Raw genomic sequence first — 20,850 nt, forward strand, 5'->3', positions numbered from 1 at the left:
GGCAGCCTATTGTGGCTTCGGTGTGTGATCAGGCCTTTTAGCTGCGTCAACCACCAGCCGCGCGATGCTCTATTTACATCGCTATCTCTGTACGCCTTGAACGGTTCAAAGGTTTATCCCAAGCCTGTCCACACAAGACCACGACAGCTCCCTCTCTGCAGTGTTTATACGTGAAAGGGAAGGTGTGTGTGGTGTGTGTGTGTGTGTGTGCTGTGGTGTGTGTGGTTGTGTGTGTGTGGTGTGTGTGTGGTGTGGTGTGGGTGTGTGTGTGTGTGGGTGCTGTGGTGTGTGTGTGTGTGTGTGTGTGTGTGTGTGTGTTGTGTGTGTGTGTGCTGTGTGTGTGTGTGTGTGTTGTCCTGTGTGCTCGGTGTGTGTGTGTGGTGTCCATTTGCTCGACGAAGGAACCCACTAAGCTACGTTTGGTGTAAACAAAAGCCGTGGGGATACAACAGCCTTGTGGTTCAGTATCTTATTCATGTCTCTCGGTTTATTCTCTCAGCGGTCATCCATATACATGATCTCGAGGTGGAGCTTGTCGCTCGCGGGTGTGTGTGTGTATAGAGACGCCACGTTTTCAGTGGGTGTGTGTCAGCTACAACACCGGCCTTCAAACAGGACTTCATGCTCTCCTCCTCAATCTTCTCCTCCCTAACCCTCTCCCATCCGTGTCACTGTCCTTTATCCCGTCTCTAATTTGACCCTTCCACCTTGTTCCCCTGTCTGTGTATACGGTCACACTTGTAACTTATGACAATCACAGACTGTCCCTTCGCTCTGTCTACTTTTCTCTTTATGCTACATATGACGGCTCTCTGTAATGTCTTGATGGCCAATTAAGCCACATGGCGTATTGTCTTTTCATACGACTCCTCTTGTTCTGTACAAGGTCGGGAATAACTTTTCAACATGACACTTGTATTGTAACAGACGGATAAAGTTTCAAACTCAATATTCCACAATCCTCACAGTAAAAATGTTGTGCTTCACATTCGTAAAGGGATAGATAAGGGGTCTATTGTTAGTGAGATGTCAATTTTTTTCCAAACATCCGATGAAGCAAAAGGAGGCCCAGATATCCCATCTTTAAATCCATTGTGTTATATAATTACAAGCAATGCTCGGGACGACAGGCCCGTGTATCTGCTCATATATCACGGCCTGAAGTGAGCCTTTTGCTTTTATAAACGGTTACAATACTGAAAGAAATAAGAAAATACACACTCTAATATTTAAATTAAGGTTTTTATTAGTACAATAAGATGTTCAAATAAAATAGTACCCTCACGTGGCCTTTCTGCACGAAACTAGTGCAAGGTGGGTTGCTACTGCAACAACACTAACAGCTAGCGAACATATTAGACAGAGAGCGTTGATCCATTATTTGGCCTGTTATTTACATTAAATGGTGTGTTTGCCTGTTTATTGTGCCATCTCGAAAACTGTCCGCATCAGTAGCATGGCTTACCTGGTTCACTTGTATAGGTTGAGGTTGTTCGAGGCTGTTGCTTGGCGTGCGCGAGAATATTGCTCACTTTCTCCGGTTCCCCGAGATTGGCTCTTCAGTAGCTGCTGGAGAGAGCTTTCGCACCGTTGTGCCACTAACGGTCATCATTTTCTCTGCTTTGTTTCAGACCCGCATAGAGAAAGTTTTTTGAATGGTGCTACTTTTCCAGTGGTCTACCTGCCTCTTCACGTAGCTCTGCATGTCGTTAGTTTCAGGGTGCCTTTTTTTTCTCTGGAGATAGGCACGGCTCAAATCCACTCCTCCATAACTATAGTAAGACCTCCCCGGAGGTCGAGTTAATCTTTCATGTTTCCATTTATGTGCTTTGTAGTTTTGTTTCGTAACGGAAGAAATGTAAATATATTTATAAACACTGACAAGTCAAAGTCAAGCCAATCTGATTTGGTCGATAGCGTTTTTGTGGACCTCTTTGATTAACAGATTCGAAAACACGTTGTTTGCTTTATAAGTAGAGCACATTCATTATGTTAAACCTTTGGAGAGTTATCTAGTATATCCCTGCCTCTAATGCGCCAAAGGAACTGCAGCAAGCTGAATCATGTTTTGCCGTTTGATGTCTATGTCTGGAACGCTGCGTAAAAAGATTGATTTGGACTTGTTTCAATATCCAGTTAGACGAAACTGAAAGCAAGTTATAATCTGTTTATAGAGGATAGTAGTTGTGTACAAGAAATTATTTCTGAATAAGCAGCGGATTTTTGCATTTATCAAAAGTGGTTGAATTCTTGAAGAAGATTGAGTGCTCAGGGTAGCAATTTCAAGCCAAAAATATTCATGTTTTCTGTTTTTGTAAAAGTACAGTTGTGCCATTTCAGCTGATCATGTGACTCCGACAAGTGCACCAGGGTGTCGCATGCTATCCGTGTAACCAAAGAGCATTACAGGCACACAGTATTAGAAAAAACACACACACACACCACACATACGGGCCCTATGAACTCATGGATCTTATCTTCAACTCATTACCGCTGCGCGAGTCGTAAACTACGGTGGCAAGCCCACATGTTGACACCTTAATGAAGCCACAGAAGTCATTGAGAAAGCACACACACGTACTACACAGCTCAGTCATTTATAAAACACACAACACAGAGGCACTCGCAAAGGGTTGGCAGATACGACTTGTCATCCGTCGCGCATGCCGCCTGCTTTTCTGTATTCTCTCGATCTAATGTCGTGTGCTGTTGTGGAGATCCATCACCTTGATGATTATTTTAATGTCAACTATTCCTCGGGCTGTCTCTCAATCTCTCCCCCCTGTTCACTTTTTTCTCTCTCCCCACACGTCGGCCATCACTTCATAAATAAACCCCCACATCATTAAGTAAACACGCCAGCAGCCTGTCACCGTGATAGATGACACACACGACAGATGGCACACACACACACACACACACACACACACACACACTGGTAGTATGTGCCTACAGGCAAAAGCCCCGTTGGGTTTGTGCGCCCACGGTCCTAATGATGTGCACGTATTCAACTGTGATCTGCGAGTTAGGAAGTCAGAAAGTTATTGCCAGCTGCAGATGTGACCGCTGGTTATATTTTGATATTTATTCACTGGTGAAATCTGTTCCACCACTGCCTTTACCTCACAAGTGCCTCCTTACATCACTCCCTTTTTCTCTCGCTCACCTGAGGACACACACTCACAGTGCTAATGGGGGTGCTGGCAGGCCGTCCCGCTGTGTGTCTACTGTTGGGGACGCTGAACGCTGCTTATAAAGACAAGAGGGGCACCCGAGGGAGATAATAATGGAGTGGGAGCGAGGCAGGAGAACAGAGAGGGGGACATGTGTTTACACAGTGGTGGAAAGTACTAAAGAAACAGCTGTTTTAAGGTACCTGTACTTGAGTATTTCCACCTCTACTCCACTATATGTTGGCAGCAGACTTTGAACTCTTTTGCAGGTAATATTATTAGTGGAGCCATATTATGTTAATTTTTGGGATTTATATTTTCATTTTGTGCCAAAGCATTGATTATTTACTATGTATGATTATGTATAGCAGTTTATCTCATCATTAACAGCTGCAACATTTAAATGACAGACACATTAATGCATCATTCATTTTGATATAATATATATTATTCAGAGAATGGCCCCTTAAGATAATAACTTATTTTAGATTTGGTATATTTAGCTTTTACTTAAATGTACTTTACTTAACTCACTTATTACTTTTACTTAAGTATAAGTACAGTGCTACCACCACACCCCTTCCCGCTGCCTCCGCTCATCAGAAGCCAACCTCCTATCCATCCCCACCCGCACCAATCACCGGACCTGGGGGGACAGAGCCTTCTCCGTCGCTGCCCCCTCCCTCTGGAACTCACTCCCACAACCAATCAGAGACTGCACCGACCTCACCACCTTCAAAAAACTCACCTCTTCAATCTGGCTTTTAATGTGTGATTGTTTTTGTATTATTTGACTTTAACTTTAACTATATATTTATTTTGTTGTTCCTTTCTTTTCTTTTCTCTTCACTATATCTGTAAAGCCATGTCATAACCATGGGTGCTCGAGCTTTCAGCTGCTCGGCTCCCAAACTCTGGAACTCCCTGCCACTACACATCCGACAGTCTGATTCCATAACAACATCAAAACCCACCTGTTCAAACTGGCATTTTCTTTATAACCTGTACCCTGTACCCTGTGTCCTTCTGTGTCCTTCTGTAGTCCATTTCCTGTTTGTCTTGTCTTACCCCGGCTGATACTTCACTAAATCCACTGTTTTAATTTGTAAGGTAAAAAATGTGTAAATGTTAATTGTACATTTGTAACCCTCTAAGGTGTCCTTGGGTGTTATGAAAGGCGCCCCCCAAAATAAATGTATTATTATTATTATTATTACTTCCTCCACTGCGTGTTTATGAGGCAAAATAGAAAACATGACGAAGCAATCACACAAAGTCTAATAAAATAAGATTTAAGGGGAAGATAGATTAGCACTTGTAGTAGGGTGAAGTTGGATTGGCCCGATGAGGAGAAAGGTGGGACACATCGAGCTGAACAAGGGAAGGAATGGAAAAGAAAGATATTTGATAGTTTAGAAAATGTTTAGTAGAGATTATGGAGGCGTGTGGCGCAGTGGGTTGTGCATTGGTGTTGGGATCAGGGGGGCACAGGTTCAAACCCCACTGCAGTCAGCATGTCGTTGTGTCCCTGAGACACCTCACCCCAAATTGCTCCTGTGGGGATTGCCCACAGTATTGAGTATGTAAGTCTCTGGATAAAAGCGTCTAATAAGTAACATGTAATGTATTTATGGCGAGCGCAGGGTGTCCTCGAACATGACGTTAAAATCTACCTGAGGCATACAAGGAGATTTCCCTTTGGGAGATGCTGTTATGTTGTAGCATGCATATTCATTGTGTGCAATACATGTTTGGTGTTTGCTCGCTGTCCAATTAATTAGAAACTTTGTGCAAATAAACTGTTATAAATGTAGAATTTATAAAAGAAGTGGAAAAGGCGAATGGGTGCGTGGGAGATGTGGCTGTGTGCATATGGAAGAAAGTGAGGGAGCAGGAGCAGCTGGTCCGGGGGTGTTTCTCTCAAGGAGGCAGCACTAATGTTAGTCTAATGCTAGTGTTAATCAGGTTAGCATATGCCCCGCGTGTTTGTGTGTGTGTGTCTCTCGATTGGAGGTTTTACCGATGCACCTGCCATATTTTAATGAGGAAAGAGTGAAGGATGACCAGCTAGCACACACACAATCACTCAACATGACTCTGTGTCTATCTGTCTCGCTTTCTCTCTCACACACACACACACACACACACACACACACACACACACACACACACACACACACACACACACACACACACACACACATTCTGTCTCCTGCTTGCTCTTTCTCCCCTCCCTCTCTCTGTCTGTCTCTCTTTCTCTCTCACTCACACACACACACACACACACACACACACACACACACACACACACTCTCTCACACTCTATCCGCATGGAAAAAGCTACATTTGAGGCATCCAGTCAAGTTGGATTCAGTCCTGCTTTCTATTTGTCATCATCACAAGTTTAGAAACATGTAGCCTGGACTCACTTTACACACACGTGCACACACACGTGCACACACATGCATACACACTACATACAACCACACATTGACACACGAGTGCCAATGCCTGCTCACACACATTTTATAACGGACTTTTAAGAGGTTACATACCACAAACACATAAGAAACACACAATCCACAATCAGGCAACTATTACACACACACACACACACACACACACACACACACACACACACACACACACATATCATCAAAGCGCTCAAACCGCAGCCAAACGGAGGCTGTTTTCAGAGTTCATGTCTCTCTAGGAGGCTGCAGCCAAACCCACGCTGGCAGCTCACACACACCAACTTTTTTGAAGGAAATCTCGTAATTCTGTAATTACACGAAGCGCAGTCTCATGATCCTGGTTTCCTCGTGAGCCTCGGTGTAGCAGTCGATGCTGTGCGCGCTGATCAAAGCCTTCCCCTCGGTCCCACAGCTCTGGACCGGGCCGCTGCTATTCTGGATCCGTGTAATTACACAGGCCCCGCCACAAGTTAGTGTTTGGATCATACTCCCCAGAATAAGCCCGAACACGCTACTGTGACTGTGACTGCTACTGCAGGGAAATGACAGAGGGGAAAAGAAGGAAGGACACTGTTGAGCCAATAATTATAAAATGAAAGTATCGCTGCAAGGAGAGTTCCTCGGTACAAGCCAATGTTCAGTCTTGCAGGATAATTTTAGGTTGAAGTACTTGAAAGAGAATTGAGATAAATCCATGTTTTGTATGCAAATGTAGTTTCTTGTGCTCACATTCCAGATTAAGGCACATTATCTGGATTAGATGCTTCATTAACGTTCTGAAAACAAATTTGCTTTTGTGAAATCCTCCCACCTCACACAAAATACTAATGTGAAACCTGAAGATGGGCCTACTATTTCCCCTTTAATTGTTTCCAAGAAGGAGGTGTGAAGCAAAGATATTTATTTTCAAGATGGCTAAATATTGTCATACCTTTTGACCAACTTGATTGCTTTCCTTTGTGTTTGATTGGGCGAACACAGGAGCCCTTCCTCTTTCTCCAAAAACACACACGAGCTGAACTCTTGCTCACGCTCCGGGGAGACGAAGACAAGAGCGAACATCTCATTCCGGCATTATGTTTCTTCCCACTGCTATCAAGAGTTTCCGCTCGCACGTCTTGCACCTTTCTCCCGCTTTTCTCTTGGCAAAGTCACAATGAGCGATTCCGTCCACGGCTCGTCTCTGTCCTTGTCTCCGCGGCTCATCCCCGAGGCTCCGAACGCTCTTCTCTTTTGTTTTAAGTCGCTTCATTCCAATGCTGCGCGGCAACCAGCTGAGAGTCTTTTTTTACTTCCTCGTCTCCCTCCCACCATCCGGGGCTGACGGAGGCCTACAGGGACTGATCTGGCGTCTGTCTTTATACCTCAGCGTGTCTCTGGCCTACGGGCAAACTGCAGAGTGTGATCCGTCTGCCAGTTGATAGAAATCTCTCATTCCGCTCCTCACTTCACTTTCACTTCAAAGCTCGTCACCAGTCTGTCGTTTGAGTTAAAGAAGGAGAGGTTCAGTAAGGGCGGCTTTAAGTTTGTGTCTCTTTGCTGAGGTCACACCGTATCACCTTACCAAACCAACTTGTTAAGTAATGCTCTCATGGCGTAGTAACAAGTTCTGATCAATTCTAACTTGTGTCTTATTCTTGATACAAGAATGTTTGGTTAACCCGCTGGTCGACTGTTCCTTGCAGCTCGAAACCAAAGCCAACATTTCTTTTACTTCTTCGTTTAATCCTCAAATTGAGTTCATCTGGAGAAGAAAAAGAGACAATGGATACATCTTAAGATGAGGAACTCAAACAGATGGAGGACGTAGGAGAGGAACCTTGTGAGACATTACACTGAAAGAGCGGGGGATCAAAAGAGCTGCTTCATCATCAAGGAAAGGAAAACCTCTGAGACAAGATGAGCTCGGGGTGAACGGAGTCTTTAACACCGATTGGATCTCACTCTGGAGGGCCTGGGTTTGGCAGGAGTTGCATCAAAAGTGTGTGAAGGTCAAACACATCCACCTCACGACATTTGCAGCAGGCCATTGGAGGACGTGAGGAGCTGGAGTGACTCATCAAAGCCTCGCCGATGGTGGTGGTGTCAACCCCCACATCCCCTCATCTGTCACCGTAAGGTAGAAGACTGAAGAGGTGTGTGGGGTGTGTGCATCAAGACCTGGGACAAGCTGTCTCTCTGTAACTCACACACCTTACGACACACTATTGGGGACTTCACGTCACACGCAAACACACAGGGGTATTTGGATGTTATTTCAGCGAACAGCAGGGGGGCAAACAATCCCACTGAGAGGGGAGAGGAACAGGGACACGACTTCAGTAAATAAACAACACCCCATGGCCACTGCCACGGCCACGGCCACACACACCGACACACACATGGAACAGGTTAAAGATGGGAGTTGATTGTAGCCTCATGTAACACACACATGTAGGTCCCCCTCTCTTGGGCAATGTTCTGTAAGCCACTAATTATGATTGCGGACAGTTTAGTTAACATGAAATGTAATATTCTGTTTACAATCAGAACAAACCAAAAACAATACATCTGATTTAACCCATAGAAGGTCTAAACACATTCTTATATGGATGTAATTACAGTGAAACGGGTATGGGTGTTAAAATGGTGGAACATAGGTGTAATATTGGTGTAGTAATGGTTAAATAGGGGTGTTATACGGGTCTATTAATGTTAAATATGGCTGTATTGTAGAGAATAGCAATCAATTCATTTCCCCAAATATTTATATGTGGATGCCCATTCAAGGATATAACAATCATCCAGTTATAAAATGTTCCTTTAAACAAATGAAATGCTCTCATGGGTTGTGAAACATATTTCTGTTTGTCTACTTCGAGCCAGTGACGTCAGTACATTTCGGGGAAAGTAGAACTTGTATTTCAAAGTTCTCTGAAGCGTGTAAACATTTAGACATTTTTAGTTTATGCAAACCGTTTGAGAGCTTAGCAAATGTATTCAGACAGATAAAGTAGTCTGTAGAGGGACTTAGCAAAAGCATGTACAACTCGTACTTATCTAATGTAGATAATTAGCTAAACAGTCTTTTCCCCCTACCTGTTACATCCTCACATGGGAAGATGAAACCACACACACACACACACACACACACACACACACACACCGACAGATATCACTGGCATGTCACATCGAGTCATGTTACAATAGCAGCTCCTGTCACTTTCTCAGAGACTGACCATACTAGCCGTTTGGTTTCATGTATAGGAGACATGCAGAGGAGGTTTACCATCAACAGAGAGGCAGTTAGTTCTGAAAAGCCTGAACAGGAAACCCAAAAGAGCACATTATGATTGGTTTAGGCTCTAATTGTAGGACTTGGGACTTGAATGCAAAGACGTGAGACTTACTTCATACTTCAAAAATAAATACTTGTTTCCCACCTCTGTTAGAAATCAGGAATTGCATTTTATTTGAACTGCACAGTTTCTGTGACCCTTCACCTGCTTCTGTTCTCTTTACCTGCCTCCATTAGTATCTCTATACAAAAGAATGCATCCTTCTCTTATTTCTATGCATGTATATTCCTCTCTAAGGATCCCACAACAATAGCATTCATTGCATGTTTCTAAAGACACCGGCTCAGTGAACTCCATGAACTCTCCCTTGTTTCCGTCAGAGGAGCACCTGCGGCTCAGAGTCTCAGTGTGATCTTTTTCTGTCCTCCTCGCGGGGGTATTTGTATTGGTGCGGCTGAAAAGGACTAGTGTAAGACAGGGAGGGTCTGCCTGCAGCGGAGGGCTGCAGATGAAGTGTGTGCACACCGCTCTAATGAGACATTTACATGTTCGCTGCTGTTTGTGTCTCCTCGTTGTTTGCTCTGAGATTGTGTCTTGTTTTTAGCCGGGGGGCAGCCTCCAGGCCAGCAGAGTGGAGCCAATCAGTTTAATGCTCTTAAATATCCAACAGGAAGAGACTGTCTGCATCAAGAAGTCAGATTATAAAGAAGACTATGAGCTTGATTTATTACCTCAGTGAATATTCTCATCACGAGTGTATGGTGTCAACCTTCAGTTTCAAGTCTTATTCTATACAACTCGGTGTTCATTTAGTAAATTATGGTCACATTCAGAGTCAAATATATGTTAAAGCAGGGTATGTTGTAGGGCGGGGCTACCTTCTGATTGACAGGACGCTTCTCTTCGTCTTCGTCTGGTGTCATTTTGGTGCAAACATCCAAGATGGCAACCAGCTTGAAAACCATACTTGTCAACTTCTTATACAGAGGGTGTTTCTCAATGTCGAGCACGCTTGGTAGCACATGTCTGCCGAGCGTCTTGCTTCAAAAGGGAGGCAAGAATCCTTCCTGGCATTCGGAAAACGAAGAGTGGAGCAAGTGTGCAGGTGTGCGTCATATGAGGCGCCTTACATTTTCCGCCACAGATTTGGGGAAATTGGTCCGTGCGCAAAGCATTGTGGGGATTTTAAGACCGCGGAGTCTACACATGTGCAGCCTCGAAGTTTCTCCAAACGAAGTACGCCGGGCTCGGTAGAATTCCAAGTATGCTGGACATTGTCCTTCGGCGGGACTCGATGACGTAGTATGCTTGAAATAGTGGCTCTGGAGCATCCTTACTCGACATTGAGAAACACCCAGTGTCTGTGTTCATAGCAGACGAATGGACACCGGATTGCAGGACTTATTATTATGTGTTTTTGTCGATATAAATGCAGGCCTCAGCAGATGAAGGATGGAAGCCCCCCCTCTCATTCGTCACACTGTAGCCCTATCAATTCACAGCGCTGTTAAATCACACAGGACAACATTAATAGCACACAGTCTATGTGTGTGGCCATATTTCATGCTACACACACACACACACATGCGCACACACACACACACACACACACACACACACACACACACACACACACACACACACACACACACGTGCCAAGCACTCTGCCGGAGCGTTTGTCAGCTGCAGCAATGACTCTGCACAATTATACTCTTTACAACAAAGATTGTTCCTGATATGTTTAAGCTGATTTGCTCTCCCTGATGACAAAGTATTAAAAAGCAAGTCTGAGGATCTGCTGATTGTAAGCTTTGGGTGTAGATTACGCACAACAGCAGTGAAAGATTAAGAAAGTCTTCCAACTTTACAATTTTCCCACATGACACGGTAATGAGAAAAGGGAAATTCTCTATTGTGGTCTGGCAGGCAGTCTGGAGAGAATCTGGCTTTCTGTCAGCTACTGTCTGCACAAGACATTAACTTTTCCACTGATAACCACAAACATATACTGTAGATACACATGTGATGTCACCAGGTTCAGCATGAGGACGTGAACTTGCGTGTGAGGAATAACAAACATCAACGTTCCCGCCTCCGGTGCTCTGAAGACGAGGCCGTTTTCTGTCTGACCGCCAATTCAGAAGTTTTTTTACTGCTGCGTTTTGTCTCTAACCTGGATGAATTTCATTTTGCTGTTTTACCAGTTGCCATGGTGAGACCGAGACTTATTTTGTGTGTTTGTTTACTTGCGAGTGTGTGTGTGTGTGTGCGTTCCACAGCTGTTTTTTTTTCACTGAAGCTGGCTGTCTAATTTGGGGAAATGGGCTTCTGCAGAAAAGGGTGTGTGTGTGTGTGTGTGTGTGTGTGTGTGTGTGTGTGTGTGTGTGTGTGTGTGTGTGTGTGTGTGTGTGTGTGTGTGTGTGTGTGTGTGTGTGTGTGTGTGTGTGTGTGTGTGTGTGTGTGTGTGTGTGTGTGGAGTTAATAAAGGAATCATTTAGGCCTATGTCTGCAGGCTACTATGTTAATACAATCAGTGGACAAAGAGTATCACTCATTTTATCCAAACACACATTTCCTCCCCTCCTAATCTTCCTTTTCCCTTCTGGTGCGCTTCACACTCACAAGATGTATGATGTCTTGTGAAACACACACACTTGGTCGCACACACACAGAAGGCCTCCCACCTGAGTCCCAGCTTCTTTCTGAGACTAATGTCCCCTTTACCTCACATTACGCATAATGTCCCCTACCTAACGCACAGGCACAGCCATCCAAAAGATGGAGCATCCGCTTCCAGACATCATATTAAACCTGCGCACATCCACAATATTAACATATACACACACACACAGGCACAAAGCCACTTTAGTGAATGGCGCAGCAGCCTTGCCTCTGATGTGCTTTCACTTCCTGGCTCCCATTCCGAGGCATCAGAACTTCCAGCATTACATGTTAATGATATCTGGTAATGCGCCGCTGAGGCATTGACATGCAGAATGAGTTTAAACTCATACGTACATGCAAAACACAGCGATACACTCGTCCTTCACGGAGTCATTTAGACTCTGGTGTGTGTGTGTGTGTGTGTGTGTGTGTGTGTGTGTGTGTGTGTGTGTGTGTGTGTGTGTGTGTGTGTGTGTGTGTGAGATACTAAACGTGTTTACCTCTTTAGATGTGGGGGTCTGCTGGACCTGTGATTGTGTGTTTATGTACACACATGTCAGTTGTTGTGTGTTGGGCTCCCTCAGTGTGTGACTGCTGGAGTGTGTATGTCACGCTACAGTGGTGTGTGGTGTGTTTGACCGGTGAAATGTCCTCTGAGTCAACAGCCTGTGTTTGTATGTGGAAACAGAGCCCAGAACCCAGATGATTGAAACTGTATGCTCTCTCCTCTCTGTCTTTGTTTAAACCCCTGAGTACTGCTGTAACCCTGCACCTATCGTGCAAGCACATGAAGGCACGCTTTTCTACATGTGAGCTCACAAAAAACTTTAAAGAGGACATATTATGTTAGTTTTCAGATTCACATTCGTATTTAGTGTGACATCTTTCCATGCTTTAATGTTCAAACAGCTTTTTATTTTTCTCATACTGCCTGTGCTGAGCTCACCAGAGTTCTGACTTTAATCAATCCCATCCTAGTGTGTGGATGGCAGCGTGAACAACCTACCCTATAATGTCATATTCTTCATATAACTGGCATGTTTGTATGAACAATACACACATGGTGAATGTAGGGGCACGCTGCTTACATGTGGTTACGTGTGTTTACGTTACCACATGTGGGGCATTGCATGAGTTCTTCCTCTCTTGTTTGGCTGCACACGATACATGTAAATACTGAATATTCGTCCACTTAATTTCCATATATCTGAGGTTAAGCCTGAGGAGAAGTTTGCTCTGCTTCAGTAGGCCGACAATCCGCAAACAGCTTAATTAATTTTTGTAATCTACCTTCTATCATTCCAATATGACTCTGAAACTAGTTGCTCAAGGGTGTTTTGGCTGTCGGACTGATCCTTGGACCTTTTTAGTCTCCTTACGTTTTTCTATCCTGCCTCTCCTCACAGATGGTACCCAGAGGAGCCGAGTCTCGGACAGCGCCCCGCTACGAAGAGGTGGACCGGCAGTACCCCACACAACCCAGGTGAGACCACTCTGTCCACCATGCAGGAAATAAAGGGATAACTTTGCCACTCCCTCCCTTTGTGTCTCCAACACACACACACACACACACACACACACACACACACACACACACACACACACACACACACACACACACACACACACACACACACACAGCACAGACTAATCCTCTTTGGAGCTTATAATTAAATCTGGAGTGTTTGCCTTGGGAGCGTCTACTCATCCTAGGAATAGGAGTGCTCAGCTCTCCAGAGAGCAGGGCACATGCAGGAGGATCTCACACACACACACGCACGCACGCACGCACGCAGAGGGGTGGTATGAAGAATGTATACCCTCTAGTGTGGGTTTAACAGAACCGCACATGTTCCTTTTTATTTGTTTAAACTCTCCAATTTCAAATGAGGTACACACACATACCTCTCCACATTACAGTCCGTGAGAGTGTGTGTGTGCACACGCCGAGCAAGCGCCATCTTTGTGATGTTGGCGCCCCCCCTCCTGAAAGCGAAGTGGAGCGAGGAAAGTGAGAGGACGAGAATGAGGAAGAGAAGGGACACCGGGATGGAGTGAGAAAAAGAGAACAGTCATTTCATGGGTTATTGCCCCCCCTGATATGACAGGCACCAGGGAGGCTCAGACATCAGTACCAGCTCGACACACACACACACACACACACACACACACACACACACACACACACACACACACACACACACACACTGAGAATCTGAGGGAGAGGAGGGACATGAGGATGAGCCCAGGGACAGATTATCCAGCTGTGGAGACAAACCCAAATGAAGACAGACACACCGAGAGACACCTGCATGACCTTTGACAGCTCAGACTGCACTCAGGCGCAGATAAAAGAAGCACTTATCAGAACTTTCTCCGGAATAATATTGAGGCAAGTCCGGAAAATTGAAAACCTCCCCAGGCGTTCAGAAATGAAAGTTTTATTTCTGAAATTATTAGTCGACAAGAATCTTGGAAATCCATTAACCGTTTGAATAAGTTTTAAAGCAAGATGACCAGACGTAGGCCCAGTGTCATTGCATAGAACCAACGGCTTCCTATACCATGTTATTAATTACAGCCTATGCGTCCTGTGACAAGGTCCGATTCTCTGTTCTAGCCTCTTTGAGTAATGAAGATGTAGCAGCTCTCATGTTCTGTGGCTTATATTTTGAGGCGTTCAGATAAAAAGTACGGTTCGGTTAATGTTCATTAGCTCAAGAAATGTTCCCGTTGCTATCTAATTGTTGTTTATCTCCTCTTTGAAGTATTTTTAGACCCATAGGATAGGATTCGTTTGAAATGCAACAAAAGGCAGAGGAGCAGTGCCAGATAGAGTTTGAACACTATTCAAACTCACATGTTTGTGTACTTGTTTCTGTAAAGATAAATCATGACTCCTCAGTTCCCCCCCCTCAAAAACTCCCACTAGCATAAATACAGAGGCGAGAGGAGGGAGGACGCAAATATATTCCGGGAAATCTTTTTTTTCTTTTTTTTCATCGAGGGGAAGAACAGGAGAAAAAGAGAGAGCAGACACAGCAGTGAATTGAATGCATTTTTCAAAGTGGAGCTGAACTTTGTGCGAAATCCCCCCGGGGGCCACCATTATTGAAAGCCATTTCCTCTCAAAATGAGTGCGGCTCCACCATTGGCCTGGCTCCCATTAGCATACATTTGGCCTGCCTTTGTGTGGAGCCGGCTGGGGCTGCAGCTGGAGGGGTGGGAGTGAAGGAGGTGTGTGTGTGTGTGTGTGTGTGTGTGTGTGTGTGTGTGTGTGTGTGTGTGTGTGTGTGTGTGTGTGTGTGTGTGTGTGTGTGGTACAGGAGATGTAGCAAAGCACCTCACAGATGGGAGAGAGGAGAGGAATGAGTCAGAAGGATGGCGATGAAATTGAAGCTCACATTTGAATATTTCACTTTAAGTGTCAAACACGTCCATCCTCGTTGTAGCTCTCCAGAAGAAAGCACATAAATATGGCCCGTTGCATTTTGAGATTTCAGTGTTTTTGGATCTGTTTTTATTACATGCGTTCAACTTACAGCGTATTCCACTTTCCTCCCAGTCAAAAAGAAAGCAGTAGGTTTGCCAAGTTGCCTTCCCACCTTCTTGTTTTTATCAGATTTCCCTTCACTGGCAGATCTGTCATTCCCAGCCCTCAAATCACGAGTCTCTTTAGACCTGAAGGAGTGGATGACAAGGAAAACGGACCTCCGCCTGGGACTCAGTGCCGAGAGCAACAGCGCGGCAGCCAACTTGAGGAGCTGAAGTCTGGGAAAGAGGATTTGGAGAGAGGGCTGCGTCGAGTGGTTGGCCCCGAGGGGGGGGGGGGGGGGGGATAGTGCTACTTTGGCTCTTACCTCTGTCTCCGTCAGCCATTAACGCCGGGGTGCAGCTCAGCCTGCGGAGAGGCTCTGTGCTTGGGGACACACACAGATGCACACACACACACCGCCATATGGAGAATATTAACATCGTTACCAATTCAAAGCAGCGGGTCATGGGCTCGGCGACCCAGCCCGGGGTTATCCAATCAGAGCAACCCCTGACCCGCTCCCCCAAGGTGATTGGATTAGGAGGGCCGGGTTGGCGCGACAACGGTGCTGGCTGTGGCTGATAATTGGTTGATTCATGTGAAGTCGCTGAGTCAGAATGAACACACACCAGCTTAGGAAGCTCCTGCCACATCTGGACAGTGAGATGACCCACTGAGGAGGAGGAGGCACGGTGTGTGAGGCCAGGTTGTCACAGGCTGCTGATTCTACGTTTTCTAGGGAGTCAAGAAAGAAAATCTGTAAGATGTAGCTTGTGACATAGATACCGTTTATTTTAGAGAACTAGAACCCGACGTTGGATCTATTTCGGTACGGATCCAAATGATGTTCAGTCTAATAGAGTACAGCCGAAATTAGTCAACGTTATTTTGTTGATCATTGGAGGAAATGTTAAGGTTTACAAGAGTTGGCACTACTTTCTGTTTGGTGTGTGTGGTTCGGTTTGGATCTCCTTTTTAAGCCAGCAACGCTCGCTGTGTAGTGCCCTTCGTGTCAGTCGCTCCTCCACTTTTGGACTTCTGAAGACCTTTTATCACGTACCTCTTTCTGTCAAGGAGCCTCTCAGGTTCTTTTGTTTGTGGACTGAACGCTTAGTGCTCTCATCAGGCGCTCTCGGCCCCCCCCCCCCTTAAAAACCACAGGGCAGCATCTTGATTGTCCTCAGCATGTTGAGTGTCCTCCGGTATGTTGGGGAAGTACCCCTTAAGGACTCTTATCCGACCTTCCTGAAAAGTGCACACACTTTCCCAGTCTTACAGCCACTTGATTTTCTCCTCCATGCCTCAGCACATGAGCATTTTCACCCAGGGCTTTGTCTGCTCAGGCCTTAATGAGCCATGTCAAGACTGGACACACTTAGCAACACAAAATAGAAAATAATAAATGACTTCTGAGTGAAAGTAATGTGTTGATTATAATAGGTGAGTAAATAAAGGAAGGAAGGAGGAATATTGAAAACTGCTTTCTAATTTGGTCAACTGGAAAAAACCTCCCAAAAAATCTCCCTTATCCCCCAATACTGTTTGTATTTATTTCAAATCTGCAATATCGTTAAATCCTGTATTTTGAAACCCCCGTAGAGTCCGGATGGTATTTTCAAGGTCAGGGGAGAAATCATATTTTCTCTGCCCTCGTCTCATCTTTATTAAAACCCCATTCTGCTTCTCACAGTTTCATAAATGATCAAGTGATCCGCGGCCCGCTGCTGTCCAGCTGTCGAATGACTCACTTAAAACTCGCCCAACTCAGTTAGAGTTATTGTCTCCGTAACTTATTTAATTTCTCCGGTCCTGGAGAGTCTTTCTTCGTAATCGTTTTTCTGCGTTCGGCCCATGACAGCTGCTGATGCATTTCCAAGACCCTCTGTGATTGGTTTAAAAGGTGATGTGACCCCTGTCTTTTATTGTTAAATAAGCAACCCAAGAGCATCTGAAGCAATGTGGGGATTATTGTGTTTGATTTCCCGAGAGGTGTCCTGCCCCCGTCTCTTATTTGCAGGCCCTTTATGAGGGATCCCATTGGTGTGCAGACTAGGCAGCGGTGTTTGTCCTCAGCCACAGAGAAGTGTAATGGAATCAGTAGAAATGAAAAGCTTTAGCTAGCTAGACACCAGTGGCTTTACCTGTTTAAAATAACTGTTTTCTGATTCCATCAATCCTTTTTTCACTTCTACCTTAGCGTCTCCCCTTATTCCGTTGTTCCCAAAGTCAGGTTTGCGTTCAGGAAAATGAAATCACCTCTTTATAAATAAACCAAAACATACACTTTGAGGCTTCGGAGCTCAGGAATGAAAGTTTTATTTCTGAAATTATTAGTCGACAACAATCTTGGAAATCCATTAACCGTTTGAATAAGTTTTAAATCAAGATGACCAGACGTAGGCCCAGTGTCATTGCATAGAACCAACGGCTGTTATTCAATGTAATCGTGGTTTCTTCCTATACCATGTTATTAATTACAGCCGTGTTTACCCTGCGATGACACGGCAATATCCGTCCTGTGACAAGGTCCGATTCTCTGTTCTAGCCTCTTTGAGTAACGAAGATCTAGCAGCTCTCATGGTCCCCCGTTCGGATAATGTTCATTAGCTCTCAGTTAGAATTACATAGACTAGTCGCGTACAAGTCTGCCTGACGTTCAGTCTGCAGACAGACACTGACGAGCAGCTCTGTGGAAGACAGGTCAGCAGGCATTGAAATGTCTTCTTCTTCTTTGCACAGGATGCAATAAAATATAATAGAAAGGGCATACAGTGAACTAAGTTTGAACTGCAAACAATCTGAGAAAGTCGCAGCGAGCTTAAAGTCTCTCCCATCTGTTTCTGTCGTTAGCTGCTGCTCCCTCAACATGTCTCCATTACGTGATAACTCTCCCTCTTTGAGAACTGTCCAAGACGTAAATCTGCCCTTTGACCGCCTTAGCAACAGCTTCTTCTACTTTTTTGGTTGGCCAAGGAAAGCACTTGCAGTGATTTTGATTGACTCTGGATAGGAGCAGTATTTAAATGTGATTAGCATAAAGACATGAGGTGAGGTGTAATGGTCAGCGATGAGGTTACTGTTTAACTTAGAACACTTCCAGAGCCCTGTGTTCCTGTTAGTGTTTACTTCCTGTCGTTCTTCTTCTACTGATTTGTCTGATGTCCAACGCTTTGTTTTTCTTACCTCTTCCCTTCTTTTGCGCTCCGGGCATTTCAGCCACCATTGATCATGGATGTTTGTTGTTCACAGCTGAAGTTAAATTGACCGGACTTCTTTCTGCGGATTGGACTTAAAAGCATGACATCACTAAAGCATGAATGAGTCCTCTGAGCTTTATGAGAGCAGCTATTCTGAGTTTACACACTGATGTCCCGCTGCCTCTTGTCTCTCCTCACCTTCTCATTTCCAACAGAAAGCCTCCCTTTCTATCCGTCCCCTCTGCTACCTGCCCTGCTACTCTTCACATCCCTCGTCACCGCTCGGTAGTAGCAGAGAGCGTAAACACGGGCCCATTTAGACCAGGCACATGTGTGTTGGTGAGAGCCCATTTTCCACTGCTGTTGTTGACATAGCGGGGTTTGATTAGCAGCGCTGCCTCGCGGGCCGGGGCAGAGTGGCTAATGGTTTCCTCTGCAGCGGAGCCAGGGGCCTGCTCTGTGTCCGTAGCACTCAGCTAGCACAGCGCCATTAGCGAGTGTGTGTGTGCAGGGTTAGGACAAAGATGAATTTGGGGAATCTGGAGAATGCATCATTCACTAATGAGTATGTCAATTTTCTAAACATACCGTATTACATATTTTTTAATTAACAATCATTCATGACTGTGTTTTATCTGTTGTCTTCAACTAAACCATAGACTGTGGATTTTGAAGACATTTCCAGCTGATATCTCTATAAATTATGACACAATTTACCCCGAAAAGTGTGTGTACACATCAGATGAATGTGTGTGTGTGTGTGGGAGTGTTTGGCAGTGAAGTGCAGCAGCTGTTTTTCTGCAGAGCAATTATTTCATTTTGCATGCAACGCGTGTCTTATGCTCGTCAGTTGGCTAACAGGTGAGCACATCGCTGGCAGATGTGCTTACATATGCCTCGGTGCTGCATCTGTATGTTCTCGTATTAATGAATGAAATGTGCAAATGAAATTAATGTGAGTGCAGTTTAACATTTGCACTCATTTTTTATGCATGTGTGGGAACAAAAGCAGACAAACACACAACACAAACTTGAAACTGAAGGCAGAGCAGGTTAGTAGTAGGAGGTACATGTTCATTGCTTAAGGTGTTCTTTATGGCTCTAGAAAGGTTTGTTATAAATATAATATGTCAGTGCTTTTTCTGAATGAAACATCTTTGCATAAACACGGGTATTGGTGGGAGACACATGTTGTTTTCCAGCTGTTTAGGAGGACCAGTGTGGGGGTTCTAATAAGAATTTGGGTGGAGGGGGAATTACTAATTTCCTCCTTCCGTTTCCTTGGGGCAGGTGTAGGGTAACCCCCACCCCTTATTCCCCATGCTTCCACCATACACACACATTCCCGACTGTCATAAGGCGGAAGCACACACTCTCTCAGTACCAGATCACACTTTTCCTCTCACTGTAATCACACACACTCCCTGCTCACATGTGGATGTAATATTCAGGCTGCTCTCAGAGGGAGGTGGGGTGAGGTATATGGTGCTGATGTGCTGGAAGTGTGAGTCAGATGTATTACACGGCGTGTCATTACAGCGCTGCACTCTCCTGGTCCCTGAGGCTCACATCACACCCTGTAGCTGCTCCACATCGGCTCAGAGACACATCTGCCTCCTCCTCTCCTCTCTGCCTCGCTATTTGTTTGTTCATTTAGTTGCAAATGCATGCAATTTAGAGAGCATTTAATACATTGCAACTTTACGTTTGATCAAATAAAACATGTATTTAAAGAAATAACATGATCAATAAGAATGGAAATTTGCACTTTATGAATGTTATGAGTAAACGACCTCTTCTGACCAATGAGAAATAGCTATATCACCAGGGTACGTATACAAGGAATAACGGAAGACATTTTAAGTGCTAAAAGATCTCACTTCAACATCTAGATATACAAGCGCAACCACACACTCGTCCTCTGGCTCGGCTTTGGACATTTGACTTGGTTGTTGGACACTTCAGGTTAGCGGAGGTCCACAGAAACACAAAGACTGAACACATTCACTTCATCCAGCCTGCAGCCAGCTGTGTGACCCGGGCTGAGGAGCTCTCTGTGGGTCACTGAGGCCTGTGGACCCCCTAATCCCCCAGCTGCTTGCCCACACACACACACAAGTGCTAGTTACCACAATATGTCAGGACTTCCACGATTTCTGCTTCCATGCAATGTTTTAACAATAATATTACACATTTTAATTGGGTTAATTCAAACGTTGGATTCTTGCTTCCCTTCCTCCTGCAAAAACACTTAAATGTAGACACTCTCCTGTCTGATAAAAAAAGATAAGTGGTCCCATATGAGCAGGACCCATAAAGCCACTACTCCTGGACTACTAAGCCATGTAACACCAGGGTCAAAGGTCATCCAGACCCATGTACCCAGGCACTGCAGGAATGTTTCCTATTTCATTCATGCCACCAACGAATTGAACAAAGAACCTATTTAAGGTTACCTAAACTGGTACTTTTCATACAAACTCCGGTTTATTTATTTTGGGTTTGTAGACGTAATTGGAATATTAAAAC

The 20,850-nt window shown here is 44.8% G+C and overlaps 1 protein-coding gene across 1 annotated transcript in view; it reads left to right on the forward strand.

Annotated features, from left to right (window-relative positions):
• Positions 1-20,850, forward strand: part of LOC104964130 (partitioning defective 3 homolog B-like) — a gene marked incomplete at its 5' end in the record, with an annotated part of 57,528 nt that overhangs the window by 32,743 nt on the left and 3,935 nt on the right. The window contains one exon of the mRNA XM_010792851.1: positions 12,996-13,072. Coding sequence (XP_010791153.1) covers positions 12,996-13,072 — 77 coding nt within the window. The remainder of the gene's footprint in view (positions 1-12,995; positions 13,073-20,850) is intronic.

Source organism: Notothenia coriiceps, unplaced genomic scaffold (genome assembly GCF_000735185.1).
Source record: "Notothenia coriiceps isolate Sejong01 unplaced genomic scaffold, NC01 NC01_scaffold00036714, whole genome shotgun sequence".
Taxonomy (NCBI): Eukaryota; Metazoa; Chordata; class Actinopteri; order Perciformes; family Nototheniidae; genus Notothenia; species Notothenia coriiceps.